A 22081-nucleotide genomic window follows, 5' to 3' on the forward strand; every position below is an offset into this window, starting at 1 on the left:
TAGACCAACTAAAAACCTGGGAATTAGGGAAACTGGAATGTACTTTATCATAAGTACTTAGATGCAGAGAAATTTCGTTCATTTGTAACCAGACGTTTACTGAGCATTCCACAATGTCACGATATGGATTAATAAGTAGGTCTGTTGGGAAAACATGAAAGACAGTCAGCTACAAATAGGAGATTTGTGCCGTCTCTCGTCATCCCAAGGAGAGCTGGCAGGCACCAGGGTGCTGTGGACCCTTGATGTAGGTCTGTGTTTCAGTGGGGGGCCCTCCTCCACCCCATGGTTCTCCCTTTTTACAGAGCAAGTGAATAAAAGCAGGGGAATCTTCAGTCTGCTTGGGGCCAGGCAGTCAGAAACCAGAGTTGTCTGCAAAGTCACCTGCCCGGCCTCTGGAATTCTTGGGGCTCACAGAGTATTGCAGCCCCCAGTGGGCAAGGAAGCCCCCCAATCTATAGGAAGCTGAGCTTAGGCATACCCTCTCCTGCTGAAAGAAGGAGGACTCAGCTCCAGCTAGATCCCAGACCACCTGGATTTCTAGACAGTTCTACACATTGCCCCACAAGTACAATAAAATGCATGGTTGCAATGCAGCACAGAAAGGGTATATTTTGTTCAAAAAGAACAGATACTGCAACAGATACTTCAGTGGCCTCCCGTACCCAGTTAGCTCAATGAATGCCGTTTGTTAAATTTTCAGGAATTTTGTGAGCCACTTGGTAAAAACACAGTCATCATTAAAAATTAAATTGTGTAGAATTACCAATAAATAAATTATATTAAAGACAAAGGTAATACCTACTCAAAACTTATGACTTCCTAATTGTTCTACGACATTTTACTCATTTCTGTCTCTTGTATTCTATGGGGGCCAATGCCCCATGGTGGGACAGTGGTGTGCTGTTCTGCTTCTCTTCCCAAGTCAGTGCTCAGTGAGGTGCAGCTGGTGCCTTAAAATGAGCCATGGTGGGTGTTGGTGGTATTTGTAAAATGCCAGGGACTCTTGCTCCAGAGAGGCAGTTGTTGCCCGTTTAGCAGCACAGCACTGCATATCCTTGGACCTTGCCATTTCATTGTGCTCTAGCGTGCTTCTATCTGCAGTCTCTGCATCTCTGAGCCAGAGGACTTTTTCCAGAAGGCTGCTCTGCTCCTGCCCATGTGCGCTGCAGGTAGGAATTAACACGCCCAGGCGCAGCGCTCACCAGTGAATAATGGGAGTCAGTGTGTAAATACCTTCACCCTCAATGGGGATAATTTTGAGGCAAATGTTTTACACTATTTCCCAAAGTTTTTCCACAGGATTAAGTTTCGGTTGCCCCCTATGATCGCTTATTTCATATTGTCCTTTCTGTTGGCTGTCCTCCCTTCCCTGTGTCACTTCTGTGCTGGTGTCCCCTCTCCCTTGCCTCAGGGCCCACTTCTGAGAGAGTCGTGTAGAAGGGAGGGAGTAGAGCTGTATGGAAGGCGGAAACATATTGGAGAACTTTTGGGTAGGATCAAGGGAAGAGGCAGAAGTATGATATCCCGTGAGAGTCAACAATAAACCATCCAGCCCGATGCCAGACATGGATGATGGTTGTCTAATAGCTGGCAGAAAAGTGAGATCAAGTAGTCATGAGGGATTCCAACTGTGTTCACCTAATTCTAATTCAGATTCTACTAAAAGCAGAATACATCCACTGAAACACACTTGTTATTAGTCTCTTAGGTACTGTGCTCAGTGGTCTGGGGTTGTGATGACACTGCCACTGGTTCTAAGATGCTTGTAACCGTCAAGGGATATGAGATGTACACAAACAGATACTTCCAGGCAGAGGGTGGGAAGCCTCCTATAGCTGAGAGTGGTCATAGCTCTTGGGAGGGGAAATAAAGGCTTGGATGGAGGGAGAGTGTGAAACCATGATTTCTAATAAGAAATATATATATTCGGACTTTGTCCCTGTTTCTGGCACAGAGCTCCTAAAACCCTTGGAATTTTCTAAATGATGAGAGCAATAAAGATGTCTTCTGTTATTTTAATGAGGTGACTTTTGGAAAGCACCTAAGGGTGGGGGCTGGTTGCCAGCTGAGCCACCATGTGATGGGAGCATTGGAACTTCCAGTCCCACCCCTGACCTCTGGGAAACGGAGATGGAGATTGAGTTCAATCACCAATGGCCAGTGATTTAATCAATCATGCCTATGGAATGAAGCTGCCATAGAAAAACAGAAGAATGGGGTTCAGAGAACTTCTGGGTTGGTGAACACGTGGAGATTGTGGGAGAGTGGCACAGCAAGAGGGCATCAAAACTCCACACACCTTCCCACATACCTCGACCTATGCATATCTTCCGTCTGGCTGTTGATTTGTATCCTTTAGTCTTGATACTGAACCTCTTAATCTCAAGTTCGTGTGTCAGATGTGCACTAAACCAATCACAGACCTCAGCACTTGGAGATGGAGAAAGATTTATTCAAATTGGCCAAGACGAGAAGGTGGGAGCATGGGTTCTCTAAATCTACCTTTTAAGAGAAGAAAGCAGGGGGTTTTGTAGAGCTAAGGGGCTTAGCAGGAGGAGTTTCAGAGAAACAAAGGGGGTAATCTGTGTTTCTTTCACTCCCAATAAGCCCCTGGACAGTCTGACTTTTGGATGTCAACAGCAGCTGGGGGCCAGTTATCTGGTGGTCCTTGAAGGCTTTCTCTTTATTCTGTAAAAAAAGTTTACAAATCCTTGTAACTTTAACTCAGGTTAAACAGGAAAACAAATTGGCAAGATTAACTTGTTTTCTTCCTTTCTTTTTTTTTGGTGAGGAAGATTGGCCCTGGGCTAACATCTGTTGCCAATCTTCCTCTTTTTGCTTGAGGAAGTTTGCCCTGAGCTAACATCCATGCCCGTCTTCCTCTATTTTGTATGTGGATCACTGCCACAGCATGGCCACCGGCAAGTGGTGTAGGTCTGCCTCTGGGAACCAAACCTGGGCTGCTGAAGCGGAGCTCGCTGAACTTAACCACTAGGCCATGGGGCTGGTCCCCCTAACTTATTTTCATAACAAGGTTGAAAGGTAATCTTACCGAATATTTACAGTAATCCTCAAGTATCCGGCTTCAATATCCTTTGTAATAAACTGGTAAGCTAGTAAGTAAAATGTTTCCCTGAGTTCTTTGAGCCATTGTAGCAAAATAATCGAACCCAAAGAGGGGGTTGTGGGATGGGAACCTGGTTATTTAGTGCTTGGATATGTGCTTCGGTGAGAAGCACAGGTGAACACCTGGACTTACGATTGGCATCTGAAGTGCATACCGCGGCCTTCTGGGACCGAGCATTAACCTGTGGAATCTGGTGGTATCTCCAGGTAGATAGTGTCAGAAGTAAACTGAATTGTAGGACACCCACTTGGTGTGGTGTTGGAGAGCTTCTTGGTGGTGTGGGAAAATCCCCCCACACACTGGAATTGGTGATCAGCATTATAGGGAGCATCCTGAAGGAGGTGACAGGTAGATGAGGCCTTGAAGAACTGGAGGGATTTCAACAGGGAGAGATGGAGAGGAAAGGAGTTCTGGGTGGAGAGAAGGGTAAGGACAAAGGCCTGAAGCTGGGAAAACAATCGTTGTATTCGTGTTCTTGGAAATATACAGGTAGATAGGAGCATGGAAGCATATGGAAAGGAAACATGGTGAGGCAGATTAGAGGCAGGTTGTGGAGGCCTGGATGGAATTCTTGGTACACTTTCTAACATAAGTGCTCAAGATGCAGAGAAACTATATAAGGGGTCTGATTCCCCGGGCAGAACTCCAGACCCAAGACGGGTACGGGGTCTCTAAACCGTCAGTTCTAATTATAAAACTTGTTATAATGAGGAATAAAGGCGAGACAGCCCTGCTCAGCTTGGATTTCAAAAGGCACTGAAATAAGACAGAGAGAGACACACACACAACCAAGAAGCGTAACCTGAGGAATGCTTTTGGGAAGTCCAAGCCTGCAATGAACTGAAGCTTGGAGAAAAGTGATGTGTGCTGGACAGGCATTGATGGTGTTGTGGGCTGAATTGTGTCCTCCTCCAAATTAATGTGTGGTAGCCCTAACTCCCAGTACCTCAGAATGAGACTGTACTTGGAGTTGAGCCCTATAAAGAGGAAATTAACTTAAAATGAGATCTCATGGGTGGGCCCTAATCCAACATGGCTGATGTCATTATAAGAAGAGGAAATCTGCACAGAGACGTGTGTGCACAGAGGAGGACACAGAGAGAAGGTGGTTATCGGAAGAAACCAAACCTTGCCAACATCTTGATCTTGGACTGCTAGCCTCCAGAACTGTAAGGAAATACATGACGGTTGTGTAACTCACCCAGTCCGTGGTGCTTCATATGACAGCTCTAGCAAACTAACACCGTGGCATGAAGCACGCAATGAATGGGGCCTTCCACCTCGGGCAGAGGATGCAGTCAATCCTCATTTCCTGCAGCTTCTGTATTTGCCGCTTCACCTACTTGCTAAAATTTATTTGCAACCCCCCAAATCAATACGTGTAGCGCCTTTGCAATCATTTGCAGACATCCACGGAGCAGCAAAATTTTGAGTTGCCAGGCGTGCGTTTTCCCAGCTGAGGCTCAATGCTCCCTCGTCTTGTGTCTGCCCTCATGCTGTAAGCAAGTCTCCTCCTTTTCACAATCTGTTTAGTGCCACGTCTTTTGCATTTTTGTGCTTTTTGTTGGTGATTTTGGTGTTTAAAATGGTCCCCAAGTGGTAGTGCTGAAGTGCTGAAAGCTGTGATGTGCCTTAGAGAGAAAATATGAGTGTCAGATGAGCTTTTTTCAGGCATGAGTTATAGTGCTGTTGGCTTTAGGTTAAATGCTAATGAGCCAATAATATATATTAAATAAGGTTGTCTTTTGACAGAAACACACGTGAAACGAAGTTATGTAGTGATGAAGTGATGAAAATGTCATGACCGGAGGCTTGAAGGAACCTAATCCTGTATGTCCCCTAGGAGCAAACGTTTAGTATTCACTAATTCAGTGTTCGTAGTGGCTTTATAGAACATGACTCCTGCACATAATGAGAATTGACTGTATGATGTTGGAGGATGGCGGGAAAGCCTAGCCATCTAAATTCTGTTTTCACCTTCTCCACCAAGAAGTTTATTCCCAATGAAAAATGAAGAACACAAATACCTTTAGAGAAGAGTTGAAGCCTAAGGTAGATAAAGAGGTAGAGAGATTACCCAGGCACTGGAAGTGAGCACAGTTCTCCAGCCATGATACAGATACATCTACACTTGTAGTTAGCGAGCCACTGTTTCTCTGTTTCTTAGTTAACAGAAGTACCATGACTTCTTCTGATGGTAAAGATGCCAGCAACCACAGGCCGTTTAACTTGATGTTGGTTCGTTAGTAAATTCCAGAAATTCTAAAGACTTACTAGCAAGCAGAAAAGAGAGGGGTGCACCACAGCATCCAGAAAGGGTTCCCCACAAGATATGCTAACTTAACCTTGCCCTCTCACCTCCACTTTTTTTGTTTTTTTTGGTATTGAATTCTTAACCAGGTAACATTGGGTAAATGTTCTTTAAAGGTATACCTGCTAAACTCAGGAAATAGCCTCTTTTCTTTGTTATTAATTCACAGTCGGGGCATACGGTGGTTTCCACTTGCCAAAAATGTCGCCACAGGCTCTGCCATTGCTCTTTAATGCTCGCCTCCGATCCACTGCCACCTTGGCTGCTCATCCTCATTCTGAATTTGTTTCTGTCCTCATCAGTCAGAGAAAATTCGCTGGCGCACGTGAGGTCTCCTCCGAACAGGTGTCCCATTCTACCCTCATCTTGTTAAACACCATTTGCACTAGGAGGAAACTGCAGTATAATAAAGGGCAAAGTGGCTTTTTACTGCGGTGGAATTCTTAATGGCGTTTCAATTCAGTTCAATTATAATTTTTAGTCCCGTGGATAGCCTTCACTGGAAATTGTATTTCCCTGAGTTATCAATCGGGAACATTTCATATCACTGTAATTGGTCTATCCCGGGGCCACCTACACAAAACTTACCTGGAGTGGACACCTGTTAAACATGCTGATTCCTAGGCTTCATCCCAATCCTACAGGATTAGAATCCCTGGGGAAGTGCGGTGTGGGGGAGGGGAAGACCTAGGAATCTGAATTTTAATAAGCGTCTCAGGTGATTGAAAGTTTTAGCTAAAAAGTAAAGTAACCTTCGGGAGAATTTAGTTTGGCTAATAGTTCTACCAAATACTCATTATTTGACTAAAAAGTAATAATTTTATTTATCAGGTTAGCACTTGTAGAATATGAGTCCATTTGTGTTGAATAGATATTGTAACTGATGTTTTAAGTTCTATTTGGAATTCTATCTTAGATAAGCATTTCTGTATTTAAATGTTTCCAAACAAGATTACAAGTTTATAAAAATGTTATCTATATGCAAGTTTGCCTTTCATCCAACCTTAGTTTTCTATGGCTAGTTTTCCTTAAGAATTTAGGTAAATTTTCTCAAAAAAAAATCAACAAATCAAAAACAAGTATGTGCTCAGACTAGGTAAGGTTTGCTTAGAAATCCTGTACCAGAAAATAAGGAATGCCACAGGTGCAAAGCATAGCTAGTCCTCTCCAACTCCTTTCATTTAAACAATTTTTGTATAACTAATCAGTTAACTTTTTCTATATTCCTGAGCCTCAACACGTTTCCTGATAATTATTCACACCTGCGTTCATCTTTATCCTTAGAAAAATTGTCTTATGGTTGTATTGAAAATGCAAATTTATACTAAACTATAAGAGAGTTTTTTATTTTAAGAAGGATTTTAAGACTCGTCCTAAATGCCATGTTGTAAAATATGAAATGTGACATTTTCCATCTTACACATAGGAGAAATATTATATGCAATTACAGTTTGATGTTATACAAATTAGCTGCACATTTGCTCCTTCTTTTAGGACTTATCAAATAACTGTCAGAGGCCACCTGTCAGTGTAAATGTCACTTCAGTTATATTCGTATTTAGTGATTATTCTTATCTACAAATTTTTAAAAAGCATTTAGTTGTAGGTTATTAGAAGAGCAATTAGCTGTGCCTGTACCTGGAAATTCCTCTGTCACATCATTTACTTAGCATTATTTTGTATATTTCGGTGTTAGCAATTTTAGGTTTTACGAGTTGGATTTTGAAATATGGAATAAGGATTGTTCTAAAAAGGGACAGGGACAATTATTCAAATGTTATTTTTGTAAACATACAGATGGTTCACATTATATCACCAGTATCAAGTAGTAGCACTTTGTTTAAATATTTGTTTAATGAGTGAATGAACTGAGCAAGATACACACACACACACACACACACACACAAATAAATGTTAGGTCTGACCATAGGGTAAATGAGAACTTTTCATTTGTCCTATGTAAATTATTTATAGAGCTTTATAGTTTAATCATATGTTTGCCATTTGTGTAACTTATTCTGTTGTGTATTTAAATAAACTCTTTGATTTTAGCACAGTTGCTTATAATTAGTTAAGTGTATTGAAATGAACATACAGAATCATCAAATGAGAAAACTTTTGAAAAACCCTTTAAAAAAAATTGTAGTATTTTTACAGCTACATTCAGTTTAACTATGTCTATTAAGAGTTCTATCAATTATCAGTTATTAATGTTGATTTAGTTTGTCGACGAAAATAATCCATAACCAATCTATAAATGAAAATTTGGGAGAGTTTATTCTGAGCTGAAATCTGAGGACCATGGCCCAGGGCCTTTCTTCCCAAGGGAAGAAAGGGCACCAAAGAACTGGGGTACACAGAGTGGTTATATACCCTCAAACAAGATGTTTCACATGTGATTGAAATGTCTGTTTTACAATAGTCACGAGACTGCTCTGTCAGCACAGCGATTGATGGAAACAGCAGGTAGGTCTGCTGTCTTGCTGAATATAGCAGGGTGGCAGGTCTGCTGTCTGGAGCTGGGTGGTCACAGGTGAGCACAGCAATCAGTTCCTAGCCTGAGGAAAGATGCTTATCCCTAAGGAAATGCCAATGTGGGGGGAAGTTGCACCTTTATCTCAAGGGCCTTTGTTCTTGCCATAGGAAATGTCTAAGCAGATATACAATGTGTGCTCAATGGCCACAGTCAGGCCCTTTTGGAAAAAACAAAGTCAGGCCGAATTAGGTGTATACCAAATGGCTTCTTCATATACTCCAATATATCCTATTGCTTGCCATTTCTATCTTGTCAAGTTTACAAACATAACTGTCATATAATGTATAGAGACATATGACATAAACATGATTACCAGCAATGCCACCCTGGCATGTTCTTGAACAAGTACAAGTTGTTGCAAATATGAAAATATTTTGAAAATTTGTGATGATATATTATCAAACCAAACTCAAATACCAAAGTGTATATTTATGTTTTGAAGAACTCCAGGCACTGTTAGGAGTCACTCTGTGATTTGTTTCCTCACCGAAAAAAAACCCAGGAGTTGTGTATGGAATTAAATGTTAAAAAAAAAAGAAAAAACATTTTGGAGGAATTGGGGGCACTTCGTGTTAAAAAGAAAAAATCCAAGGCAGTGTTATAAAAACAATTATAGGCCTTATCAATTGTGTAAAGGCTTTAAACATCTGATTATATTGAAAAAAATTACACATGTATTTATTTCTCTGGGCATGTGTGCATTTTATTGTAACGTATTTACCTGTATGTGTGCTTATGAGAATTCCTAGGCTTATTCTCAGCCTAGAATAGCTTAATTAATGTGTTGAAGAAAAGAAAATTCTTAGAACTTCTTTGGGAAGCTTGGGGGTAATGAATCGCCCCACATGCTTTCTTTTAAGGCTAATCTTTGCTTAAATTTTAAAAAGTTATGATGAGTTATAGACAAGGTAGTCTTTCCTTGAAAAAAGAAAGAACAAAAGGATAAAAATTGCTGAAAACCTGAAGACCACATTCCTATTCACATCACTTTAATAATTTATCAAGTGCAGGGCCAACAATATGAAAATTTCATGTCTGAGTATCATCAGCCTCATATAAAATAACACGTGAAAAATAAGGTCAGCGATAAGTCACAAATACTGGTAACTCTTGACTACAGTTCTTTAAATTATAATAATTGTGTCTTTTAGAGAAAAATATTTGTCGTTCTAGAAACTAAACAATTCTATCATTTGTAGGAAATTTTTAAAAATTCAAAAATACATTATGAAAGCCAAGAATAGATGATAGAAAGAAAATCATTACTGCTTTAACTGCAGTTGGGACTAAAAGTAGGGTAGCGCATTGTAAAATTATGTTTTTCATTCTTACATTCAAGTTCGCTAGTTAAGGAATTTGTGTTTGGCATAGACGGGACAATCTTAAAGAGGTTTAAAAGTATTGTTCGGATCTCATCTCAGGTGCTTAAACTGACATAGGTCTCCAAGTCTTGGGAAAGGATTTTGCTTGAATAAAATATGTGAGATTTTGCCCCAAAGGTTAGTGTGTTCAGAAGTGCTGAGTCTGTGTGTGTGAGACCTGGGGAAGGAAGAAGAGAGAAGGGCATTGTGGCATTGTGGAGGGCTGGAGCAAGAGGAAGATTTGCTTCACGTTCACCAAACGCTGTCGTTTAAACTTACCTCCAAAGGGCTTCATTTTAAAATAAATTCACAAACACGTTTGACTGCATCCGTTTTTATCTCCTAAGAAGAAGACTTTCAAGGAGGGAAAAATCTCAGTAGCTCTCCTTTTATTACTGGTGGTGCCGGAAGATAACATTTAGAGACTACATGTGGTTCATTTGAATCTCTGAAACTGTAATAAATGTATCATAATGGGCTTCCACAGAGATGCTGGACCCCTCGTCAGCCAGCAAAGAGCCTGTTTACAGACCCTAGAAAGTGTTTCAATGCATCATTAAATTTTGCATGTAATGGATCTCCTGTACCTGTTACAATTCCCAGCTCATCCTTGGGCTTTTCCCTCCTTTCAGGTGGAGATAAAGGTGGGAGGGTGTTTGCCAGGGCATTGTCCCCCTGCTTTCAGAGGCAGGCTGACCCAGGGCTCTGTGACCTTGTTATGTTGATCTTCAGCATAGTCCTCCATCAGACCATGTTTAGTCCTCCCTAGAGGCCATTCTTTCTGCCTCCTTTGTCCCCCCAAGGAACAGTACCAATCTGTATAAAATGAAAAAGAGGGGTAATAATGACAACAATAAAGGGCTGTGATAATGATTGGTGCAGCAGACGGGTTAAATGCATTCTCCAGAGCAGCCTGCTGGGCGGACTCCCAGGAGGTACGCCCGTGTGCCTGGGGCTTGGAGACCTCCAGGGGAAGGTCAAGGCCCTGCCGCCCTCTGAGGACTTCCGGGAGCTGGAGGCTGCTGTGTTGAATGCAGTCCTTCAGGATGGCGAGCCCGGCTTCCAGGCTTCTGTCTCTTAGAGCCTCATTTTACTGCCACTCAACGCACGGGGCTTAACTCACCCCTACTTGGTTTCAGCTTTCTCGTGGGTAGAAGGGCATAATAATAAGACTGTTTCATAGGGGTATTGAAAGGATTAAAGAAGTTAATGCCTACGAAGACAACAGTACTTGGCATATAGTGCTCAAATATTGTTTAGCTCTTGTTGAGATGATTATGATCGCGGAGGTGTCTGTTAAATCGGAGGGTAAAGAGCTGCTAGAGATGATCTAGGTCGGCCATCTAAGAAAGACTTGGGGAAGCAGGAAGGGCGAGTGTGGTTCATTTAGCATGCTTCTGCAGACCGACAGGATGCCAAGCCAGGTGCACAGCCATATCTTCCTCCTCGTGCCCCGTTCGGGTAGTTGTTGGAATAAAGAGGTAGGGCACTGGTGATCTCTTTACTCTCACTGGAGTAGGGACTGGAGTCCATTGTTCCTGGTCTAATTATTTAAGATCTCTGTGTTCAGATTCATGTCCTCCCTCAGTGAATCTTGACCTACCGTCGTTTCTTTTACATATTTACTGGAATATTTTTTTCTCGGCTGCTGTTGGTTTGGGGATGCTATTATTGAAATGCCTGCCTTTATATTTGAAAACCAGAGGAAACCATGCCATAATGGAATTAATGTGTGTAATGAGAAGTAGCTCAGGGATCAAGTTCTTAGAGAGGTTTTAAATGTAAATTTTAATGTATCTTTTCGATGGTCTCTGTTTGGTGTCCAGAGCTAGTGGCACTTGAACTGAAGAAGAGCCAGTAGTTGAACACACCACGGTGATGAAATTTTGCAGGAAATAAACTCAGTTATTTCATTCTCAGAGTAATATGTTTATTCCTCAGGCTATTTCATCTCTTCTGTATTCAAAAGGCAAACGAGTTTCTGTTCAAAAGGCAAAATGCAGCAATGTTTTTTCTTAATATCGACAATATTCGTCCTGCCGGTGTTTTTCATTCTCGAAATATATAAAAATAAGAAATGGAAATTCTTTGCAATTGGTGCATCATCACGAATACTTAATTTCGACATTTTTTGCAGCTTGCTGTCCTCTGATGTTTGTCATCTTGAAAAAGATGGAAAGATCATTTCATATATAATATGTTTCTTTTCTGCACATATTAAAGATCTTTTATATAAAGTAGTAATGGGATATGCTTGAAGTGATCAAAATTTAGTGGACCATAGAGCATTTGTAGGCCAGAAGCTTTAGGGTGAAATGCAAACAACATTAAATGTCTAAATTTATTTTCTTCCAGACTTTCATCTTACAGTGATTTTCTGCAAGAATGGTGTTAGGGTCTTGTTGGGAGCAGTTAATAGAGGCTATAATAGATAATAACTGACTCTGTAATTAGTCATTTCCAGACAGAGGTACACTTTGAGCCTCTGATAAGAATTGAATTGTGTCGCTACATCATGTTTTCATTCTGCTGTCACAACCCAGCAATCCATATTCATAGCCTCGTGGTGCTGAGCTCATTGCCAAGTGAACACAGATGTGGGAGAGAGATGTACAACCTCCTCGGCCTTTTGATCCCTGCTTATTTTTTGTTTGAGGAAATGGCAGAGTAACTTCAGAGTAGGATAAGGGTATAAAGTATCTTAGGGACAAAATCATCAGAAGATTAATTTGTTATGTATATAAAATATGTATATATATATTCACACACAAAGTATGTATATGTGAAAGAAACACTATTATAGTTAAATGTAAAATTCAACCAAAATTTCCTCAGACGTTTCCAATTCTTAAGTACCATAATAAAATACATTAATTTTCATTTTTGTTTCCTTTCAGGAGAAAGCTTCATTTTCATATACCTCTAAGAATAACACTGGTCCTTTTTCTTCTGTAGAAGAGGTGTTAGATTTTACAATTTTAGTTACATTGGCTACACTATACTCTCAGTTATATTTTATTATTTTTTTTATGTTATCTTGTGGCAAATATTTCTATAGGGTTGAATTCAACAAATTTCAGTTGAGCTCCTCCTCTGAGCCAAGCTCTGCAGAAGGTGGAGTGTAATCAAGTGTTCCACGGTTTCTGAGAGCCATGGGGCCACAGAGTGGGGAGAGGTGGCATTGCCCAGGAGGTCAGAGAGGACTGCACGAGAGAGATGGCGTTTGAGCCTGTGCCTGAAGAATGGGTAGCATTTTAACAAAAGGAAACGGGAAATTATGTTAGGTGAGGGCGCCCTTTAAAGAAAGGCAAGGAGACAGAGAAATAAAGAATGTGCTCTAGTTTTAACTGGATCAAAAGATGTTTTCCACTAAAATGGGGAAATTTGACTGGAAAGATTGCTTATGGTCATAACCTGAAGGTCTGTGAAACCACGTTGAAGGCAGGATTTTAATCCACACACGACAGGAAGCTAGAGATGTTTGTTCAACACAGAATGATGTGCCCTGATTAGACGTGTTTGCTTTCTGATTAGAGGCAATCATACACATGCTTTATTTCTCCCTAAAATGTGCTGATAAGTTCAAAATTCTACTTGCAATCCGTAATATTGATATTGCTTTTTTCCTCTGTAGGTAAAGTAGCTAGTTCTCTGTATAAGATTCAAATGCAAAAGTAGAAAAAGATAGAAAAATTGACTCTAAGGAGAAAAAGAAGTCTCCCAGGCAAGGATTTTATAAATTTACCATGAAAATTTGTAAAACCATGAAGTCAGTCAGTCATATGGCAAACTGGATTACGTAGATGTTTACCTATTTAAAGTCATTAAATTATTGTTTGATGATTGTACATAAATCTTTGGTATCTGAAATGGATAACTGGTGGGTTCTATCCTATGGTGGTAATATTTTAAAATTTATGTAAAGTAGCTAGAATTGGTAGGATGTCAGATAGAGTTTATAAACATTTTGCTAATAGGGAACTAGTTCTAAGTATCTCTTTTTGCTTTTCTGGTTAATAAGACGCAAATCAAAGTGCTAACACAGTTCTTGGCTCATAGAAGGTCATATATATGTACGTTCTTAAAAGAAACATATAACATATATATATGTTATCTTAAAAACGTATAACATATATATATGTTCTTAAAAGTCTGAATGTATTATGTACTTTCTAGCGCATTTTATTGTTTGAGTTAGTTTGCTTATCCTAAGTGCATTTGTAATAAGTGTATTTATAATCAACTTCTCTGTTTCCCTCAACTTTTTAATATGAAATGTTCTGAAACAAAAGTTAAAAGACTAGCACAACAAATGCCTGTATACCCCCCACCTAGATTCAGCAATTATTCATATTTTATAATAAATTTTTTAAAAAGTGAATTGACGCTTGTTAAATATTATTTGTTCCCCATCTTAACATTAGTCACAGCCCTTGGCTGATAGTCTGGGAAAGAGAATGAAGGGTTTGCCTATTAACTGGGCCAGTTACACACCAGTCGGGTACAGGGAGTCCTAACAGTTGTTTACCTGAAAGGTAGTTTAAATATAAAAATTTGGTGCAATTTTCCTCTATCCTAATGTACCCAAATTTATGTCTTTTAACTATAACTTCTCTTTACGTAAAGGTAGTTTCATAAAATATTTTTAAAGGAAACATTTTTAAATGACATTAGCTTTGGAGCATTCTAAAGTGTGGAGTTTGGGGCTCGAACATTCTGAATCAGAGCATCAGAAACTTACAAAAATATCTGTAGTGGGAATTAGGATTGTGTATTTTACAACTGCAAATGAGTGGATCTGTATCTACACACACATATACACACAGTCCTATGATTCACGTATAGTTTGTTTAAAATAGTAGACAAAAAATATCTTTATATTTAGTTAATCAGCTTCATCAATGGGCCAAATAATACGGTAACCATGAAAGTTGTAAGTTTTCCTTCTAGTTCGTATACATATTATTTTACATTCAGAAATGTGAGCTTCGATTTTTTTCTATCATGAGCCCTATTAGTACTGTGTATAGTATGCTTTTCCTTGCGTTTATCATAGATCACTCCTCTGCTTTCAGGATTATTCCGGTTGCCTGGCTGGCAGGAGTTTGTGGATATGAGGGATGAGCTAAGACTAGAAAAGGTAAAATAGTGCCTGAAGGGTGAGTCCCAGTGGAATTAGAGGAGAGAGAGTCAAGTCAGGGCACATGAAAAGGGGCAGAGCCAGCATGTGCTGGGGGTAGATGGAGCCTGACAGGAAGGAACGTGGAGGAGACCAGAGGGTAAGGTGATGGGGGAGACCCCAGATGGAAGCTGAAGCCAGCAGGGGCTGAGGATGCAGAATTACACGGATTAGGACAGCTTGCCAGGGCAGCCTCAATGCCTGAAACAATTATTTGTCTCCGGTGGGGTTGGTTTGTTTGTTTTCTCATTGTTTGAGGAAAGCCTCACAGACTAACCAGAGGCTGCAAGTGGAGATAAGTGCAAGCGTTTGATGAAAGAGAAAGAGATGGCAGAGAGAAGGGTGATCCTGACAGTTTCAAAGTCGAAGGGCCTCAGTGTGAAGTTTTCAGCGTCTCGCTCAGATTGCTCCTGTGTTCCCTACTAGTGCTCTAGTCAGTAAAAACGTGTGGGCAGGTGGCATTCTGAAGTTTCCTGCAAACTAGCAGGGAATCCAAACTGTGTTAGATGTCTTTTAAATACAGAAATGGGATCCATTACCTTCTTGAGTAAAAGGGAACCTGGAGATCAGAAAGATATGTGTCATATTTCATAAGAGTCTGGGTATCATTTGCTGTTTCTTAAAAAGAGAGACAATTACCAGTTCCCATGTGGATTATGCGTTACATCTGTTTTGAGGAGGAAAAGGGCCACTTGCTCCACAGCGTCAAGAGAGGAGCAGTTTTCCAAATGCAAGTATGATTTTTTTTCTGTAAACAATACTTTAAATTCCCTGCTCTAGCAAATAGAGAAATAGATTATAATCAATTAGTGTCTAACAGGGAACTTTTTCTTTAGATGATTTGTGTAAACACACAACATATGAGAACGTATATATACTTAAATTTCTCTGCCTTTTTCACAAATGTCTTTGGCTGGTCTCCTGCTCACTGCTTTGGTCTGTTTTGCCCTCGAAAACATTTTAAATATGTGAATAGCCAGCTTTTCTCTGTCTTCTTTTCTTTCCGTGTGGCTTTTCCAACTAGGCCTCATCTGACTTATAAAGTCTAGGATTCACAACATCCTTGTCCTCTAGGAAACAAGTTGAAGATAAGACAACCTTGCACCACTTTTCTATGAATGAGTTATTTATTAGTAAATATTTCTATAAATATTTATTGACTACCCAAAAGTATCAGGAATGGTTCCAGATACTAGAGAGAGATTCCTGAACAAAACGCTTGAGACACCTGCCTCGATGGAGTTTACCTTCTGCAGAATGAGACTAACAATAAGCATAATAGACAAGAAACGTTGTAAGTAAAGATATCAGTATAATGTGTTAGAAGGTGGTAATTACTTATAGAAAAAAAGAGGGGGAACGTAGAGCCAAGTATGGGCCCTGCAAATGTGGGGATTGTAGGTGCAGGAGACAGGGAGCTCTTTGCATGTCTAAATAGTGTGGTTAAGGCAGGCCTCAATGAGAGGGTGACGTTTGAGCTAAGGCTTCAAGAGGTAAAGGAATTGGTCCTTCAGGTATCTGGAGGAAGAGAGTCCAAGGCAGAGGGAATTGCTGGTGCAAAGGCTTGGCATGTCTCAGCAAGGAGTCTAGTGTGCCTGGAATGGAGTGAGCCAGGAGGAGAGCAGGAGATGAGAACACAGAGGGAATGGAGGCTGATCACATGGGACCTTGTAGGCCGCTGACTTTGACTTAGAGCACTGGAAAGCTGTAAGCAGAGGAGTGACACGATCCAATGTCATGACTGAGAATAGACTGTAGGGAGAGCAGGGTAGAACCAGGAAGACCAGAGTGATGTCTGGTACAGTAATCCACGGGAGAGACGATGGTAGCTCAGAACAGGGTGGTAAGTGGTCACCTTCTGGATATGATCTGAAGGCAGAGCCAACAAGATTTACTGATGGACGAGAGCCACAGTCTGGGAGAAGGTGACTCCAGAGTTGACTCAGAGGTGTTTAGCCTGAGAAGCAAGAAAGATGGTGCTGCCATCAACTAAGTTGGGGAAGTCTGCAAAAGAAGCAGGTTCGAGGGATGGGTTGGGCACTCAGTTTGGGTCATGTTGAGGTTGATATGTCTCCTGGACATCCAAATGGGGATGTTGAGCATCAGCTTGATATATATCTAGAGTATTTATAGAGAAAGATATAAAGAGATCTGGGTTGGAGACAGAAATTTGGAAGTTGTCAGTTTATGGATGATATTTAAAGCCGAGAGACTCTAGGAGTAATAAATGTTTCCCTTAGTAATTTCATTTTTTTCTAAGACACTCAATGTTTAGAAATTATTTCTCACATGTTTAAGCCCACCTAGCCATGAGGTTACCAGATAATAGGTATTTACATCATGACTAGGAATAGAATCATGCAGAGAGCAAAACTTGCCCAATCTCACATAGCAAATTAATAATATTGAGAATAAAATCCAGTTCTTCTTATTCCTGGGATGTTTTCACTAGACCCAGCTGCTTCAGCAGCCAAGAATCTATGTGAAGAAGAGAACTGATCTGAAGCAGGCATTGTGGTGTGTGGAGGCGTTAACATCAGAATTTGCTTCATCCTCTGGGTCTAGAAAGGTGCTGGGTGGCAGATGAGAGGGGAGGTTGGGCAAGGGATGAACAGCGTGGATGGACATCTAGGGGGCACATCAGACCTTGGTCATGCTCAGTACCCCAGTGAGTCACAGGCCATGCAGGGAGCTTCCTCGGTGCACATCCCCGAGGGACTATAAATTGAATTTATCAATTGTCATGGTAGACATGGCTGGGCTTTTGTTTTGCTGGGAGGGGCATAGCTGTTTGAGACCGGAGCTGGGTAGCTGGGGCTGGTAAAGACTGAGAGCCGCTACACATGGTTCTTCTCTTTCTCAACCCGTTCTCCAAGAGTGTTTAGCCTCTGTTTTAAATTAACACTGAGCAGACACATAAAGATATCTGTTGGAAGGGAGGGCAAATTAATAACAAGCTGGGGTTGCCATTTGTCTTGGATCCCCTGAGGTCACAGCTCAGACTTGGGATGGACTGTGGTTGGAAATAAAGTAGCGGGTGGACAGGTAGATGGAGAATCCTAACAGGCAGCAGGTCTCAGATGTGGGCAGACCACTGATTGGATATGTGCAGGCATCTGGCGAGGCACATGCCAGGAGGTCTGCACGGGGCTCCAGTTCTCAGGAAGGGAATAGCAAGGCAGGGCTTCAAGGTCTGAGAGAGGCCAGGGAAAGGGAACTAACTTTCACTGATTAGTTACTATATGCATATTAGTGTGTTAAGGAGATGGATACATTGATGGATAATAGATATATTTCTTTTCATTCTTACAGTAAATCTGATACGTATTACCACTCCCTTTTGTAAATGAGGAATCTGAGACTCACCTCAAGGTCACACACTGATCAAAGGTAGAGAGAGGTGAGACCCAAATTCAGGTTTGCCTTACTCTCACACCCATAAAACCCCTGCATTTTTCAGAATCTTAGAAATAGGAACTAGAGTAGAAGTAAAGGAATGGAGAGGAGTCAACAGGGGCTGTGTTTGTGCAGTAATACAGGATTGCTGCCATCTTACTGGACTAGAGTGAAGTGGATTGAAAGGAAATAGGTGAAGGCAGAGTTTCATGGATCCTCAGTGACATACTGCAGGTCGTGAGGGATGACCTGAGACACAGCATGAGAGTCCAGTGGTCAGTATTGTCAACTTAACAGGAAGTAACTTAATTCTAGACCCCACTGGCTGGGGCCACAGAAACAGTGTAATCACTTTTTACCTTAGTCAAGATTGACTCACTGAACCAAAAGATGGAGTCCTCAGTAGAACCTGTTGTGGGAATCTGGGGTAATCAAAACAAGGGGTTGACGATTAGGGTGTGATTCTATAGATGAGGAAATTTAGACTCAGAGATGAAGTGGTTTTACTCAAGAACAAGTAGCAGTGGATGGGTCCCCTGTGCCCGGATCTCATCCCTTGGTCTAGCCTAGGGCTTCATCCACCATGCCTTAGGGATCACCTCCTGGCCGCCCTTGGCCCTCTTCCTCTCTAATAACAGTGATATTGACTCTTGCAGCTTTCACTTTCCTTTTCTTCAAATACTCCTCGTGCATGTGAATAACCTGGGAAAGAGGTTATTAAACAAGGGTTCACCCATGGCCACTTGGCCACTTTGGGATCTAGGGGCAGCAGAGAGAAAATGGGAGAAAAGCCAAGAAAACAGCATCAAAAATTTTTATATATCAGATGGTCCTGGACAAGATTTTTTTTTATTGAGGTCATAATAGTTTACATTATTGTGAAATTTCACTTGTACGTTATTTGTCAGTCACCATAGAAATGTACCCCATTACTCCTTATGCCCACCCCCAAACCCCTTTCCCCTCTGGTAACCACTAAACTATTCTCTTTGTCCATTTCACATGTGAGTGAAATCATACAGTGTTTGTCTTTCTCTGTCTGACTTATTTCACTTAACATAATACCCTCAAGTTCCGTCTATGTTGTTGCAAATGAGATGATTTTGTGGTTTTTTATGGCTGAGTATTCCATTGTATGTATGTATACCGCATCTTCTTTCTCCGTTCATCAGTCGATAGGCACTTGGGTTGCTTCCACATTTTGGCTAATGTGAATAGTGCTGCAGTGAACATAGGCATGCATAAGTCTCTTTTAATTGTTGATTTCAAGTTCTTTGGAGAAATACCCACGAGTGGGATAGCTGGGTCATATGGTATTTCTAATTTTTTGAGAAATCTCCATACTATTTTTCATAGTGGCTGCACCAGTTTGCATTCTCACCAGCAGTGTATGAGGGTTCCCTTTTCTCCACATTGTCTCCAACATTTGTTAGTTTTTGGCTAGGTGATTATAGCCATTCTAACAGGTGTAAGGTGATATCTTAGTGTAGTTTTGATTTTCATTTCCTTGATGATTAATGATGTTGAACATCTTTTCATGTACCTATTGGCCAGCTGTGTATCTTCTTTGGAAAAAATGTCTGTTCATATCCTCTGTCCATTTATTGATTGGGTTGTTTGTTTTTTTGTTGTTGAGTTGTGTGAGTTCTTTATATATTATGGAGATTAACACCTTGTTGGATATATGATTGGCAAATGTTTTCTCCCATTTGGTGGGTTGTCTTTTCATTTTGTTCTTGGTTTCCTTTGCCTTGCAGAAGCTCTTTAGTCTGATGAAGTCGCACTTGTTTGTTTTTTCTTTTGTTTCCCTTGCCTGAGTAGACATGGTTTTTGAAAAGATCCTTCTAAGACTGATGTCAAAGAATGTACTGCCTGTGTTTTCTTCTAGGAGTTTTATGGTTTCAGGTCTTACCTTCAAGTCTTTGATCCATGTTGAGTCTATTTTTGTGTATGGTGTAAGAGAAAGGTCTACTTTCATTCTTTTGCATGTGGCTGTCCAGTTTTCCCAGCACCATTTATTGAAGAGGCTTTCCTTTCTCCATTGTGTGTTCTTAGCTCCTGTGTTGAAGATTAGCAGTCCGTAGATGTGTGGTTTTATTTCTGGGCTTTCAATTCTGTTCCATTGATCTGTTTGGTCTGTTTTTGTGCCAGTACCATGCTGTTTTGACTACTATAGCTTTGTGGTATATTTTGAAGTCAGGGATTATAATGCCTCCACTTTTCTTTTTTCTCTGGATTTTTTCTGGACAAGAAACTTAATTGCTCTGTATCACGAATTCCTCATTTGTAACCTGGTAATAATAATAGTACCCCCTTTATAGAGATGTTCTGATAATGAAATGATGTAATACATGTTAACTGCTTAGCTCACTGCCCAGCCAAGTGGTTTACATGCCGGTACTCAAAATGTTAGCTGTTATTAAAGGATATGAAGGTGATTAACTTCAACATCCACTGCCATTTGGGGGTAGCATGATGTCAGGCTATTCTATTGACATATGTGCCTTGTTTTATGTTTTACAATATGGGTGTTTCAGACCATTCAGCTCTACTCCCTGGATTTCCTGAAGTTTGATTTAAACATTCTCATCAAAGTTAATATGATCTTGGCCATTCTTCTTACTGCCACCAAGCTGATGACAGCTTTGTACTGTGCATTACCAAAATAATGTTACCTTCTCCCGGCTGCTTCCTGAAAATGGCATCATCTTGATCTTATAAAACCAATGCAGAAGACAGTATTATGTCAAGGAGGAAATTATGATCAATTTTTAGGGTGGTGAGCAAGAAAAAATTTTAAGAAACAAAACCTGAGTAGCATACAGATACATTTAATTTGACCCTTTTCTTCCCAAGAACATCCTGATTTTCTGGTTATGAAACCATTTGGATTCCTCTTCTAGACTTTGTTCTAAAACTTAAAACATGCAGTGGTCTTCCTTTCTTGTTCTCAAAAGGAAAAGGGCTGACTGTCTTCATGCAAATTAGTCTGCTTTTGTTGAAAAACTTCAAGGGACTCATCTATGAAATATAGACTCACAATGAGAAATACAGTGCATCTTACTGTTCTTTTTTCAGCCGATGTAAGATTGTTTCCCACAGTATAGAATATTTAAAAAAAAAAAGTGTTTTATCACAAAGCCAAAACTCCAGCGATGCCTTTGACTGCCTTCAGGGGTGGTGGTGGGGGGGGGGGGAAGACTAACTATTCAATACCACATTATTTTCAGATGATTTTGCACATAGCTAGGGAAAGTGCAAATGAATGCAGAAAGATAGGACCAATGTACTAAATTTAGGACAGGCAATTATAGACATTGGAATTCTCAGCTTCCTTTTGCTCCTCTGTAATTTCTAATATAAAGAAAATACTAACTAGCGATAGTATAAAAATAATTAGTTAATAATGAGTAAAGATTGTTTTGACGATGTGTGACACTTCAGAAATGTATCTCCTTATTCTGACTGTATTAATTGAGGCTTCTTTTCTTGCCCCCTCTGTGTTTCAGTGACAATTTCAACAAGCACCTTCTTTGACGGCCTGCTGGTGACAGGACTGTACACGTCCACAAGCGTTCAGGCTTCACAGAGCATTGGAGGGTCCAATGCTTTCGGATTTGGTAAGTCATCCTGACACAGGAAAACGATAGTTATAGGTCTTGCTTATTTATTTTTTTATTTTTAAAGATTGGCGCCTGAGCTAACAACTGTTGCCAATCTTCTTCCTTTTTTTTTTTTTTTCTTTTTCTCCCCAAAGCCACCTGGTACATTGCATATTTTTAGTTGTGGGTCCTTCTAGTTGTGGCGTGTGGGACGCCACCTCAACGTAGTCTGACCAGCGGTGCCATGTCTGTGCCCAGGATCCGAACCTGTGAAACCCTGGGCTGCCAAAGCTGGGCGTGCAAACTTAACCACTCGGCCACGGGGCCTGCCCCCAGGTCTTATTTTTTGAGATGTCTGTTTTAAAAGTATTAGATATTCATTATTTCAGAGAAAATAATCTGCAGTGCTTTTTGTGTGTTTGCTTGGAGTTGGGTGGATTGAAATAAGTTGTGTGAATGTGCAGCCGACCGTGAGCTTGGCATGACCATCTTTCTATCCGTCTCTCCGTCTACTGCCACTGTTACTCTTGGTCTTGTGGGGTTCAAGTAAATTTCTGTGTTCTGTC

At 40.6% G+C, this 22081-nt stretch overlaps 1 protein-coding gene across 2 annotated transcripts in view; it reads left to right on the forward strand.

Annotated features, from left to right (window-relative positions):
• RELN (reelin) overlaps window positions 1–22081 on the forward strand; it is a 466017-nt gene that overhangs the window by 46597 nt on the left and 397339 nt on the right. For both annotated transcript variants that reach the window (XM_070505680.1, XM_014831901.3), the window contains exon 2: window positions 21423–21533. In XM_070505680.1, the coding sequence (XP_070361781.1) occupies window positions 21423–21533 (111 nt within the window). The remainder of the gene's footprint in view (window positions 1–21422; window positions 21534–22081) is intronic.

The sequence above is a fragment of the Equus asinus genome, chromosome 1 (assembly GCF_041296235.1).
Source record: "Equus asinus isolate D_3611 breed Donkey chromosome 1, EquAss-T2T_v2, whole genome shotgun sequence".
NCBI lineage: Eukaryota > Metazoa > Chordata > Mammalia > Perissodactyla > Equidae > Equus > Equus asinus.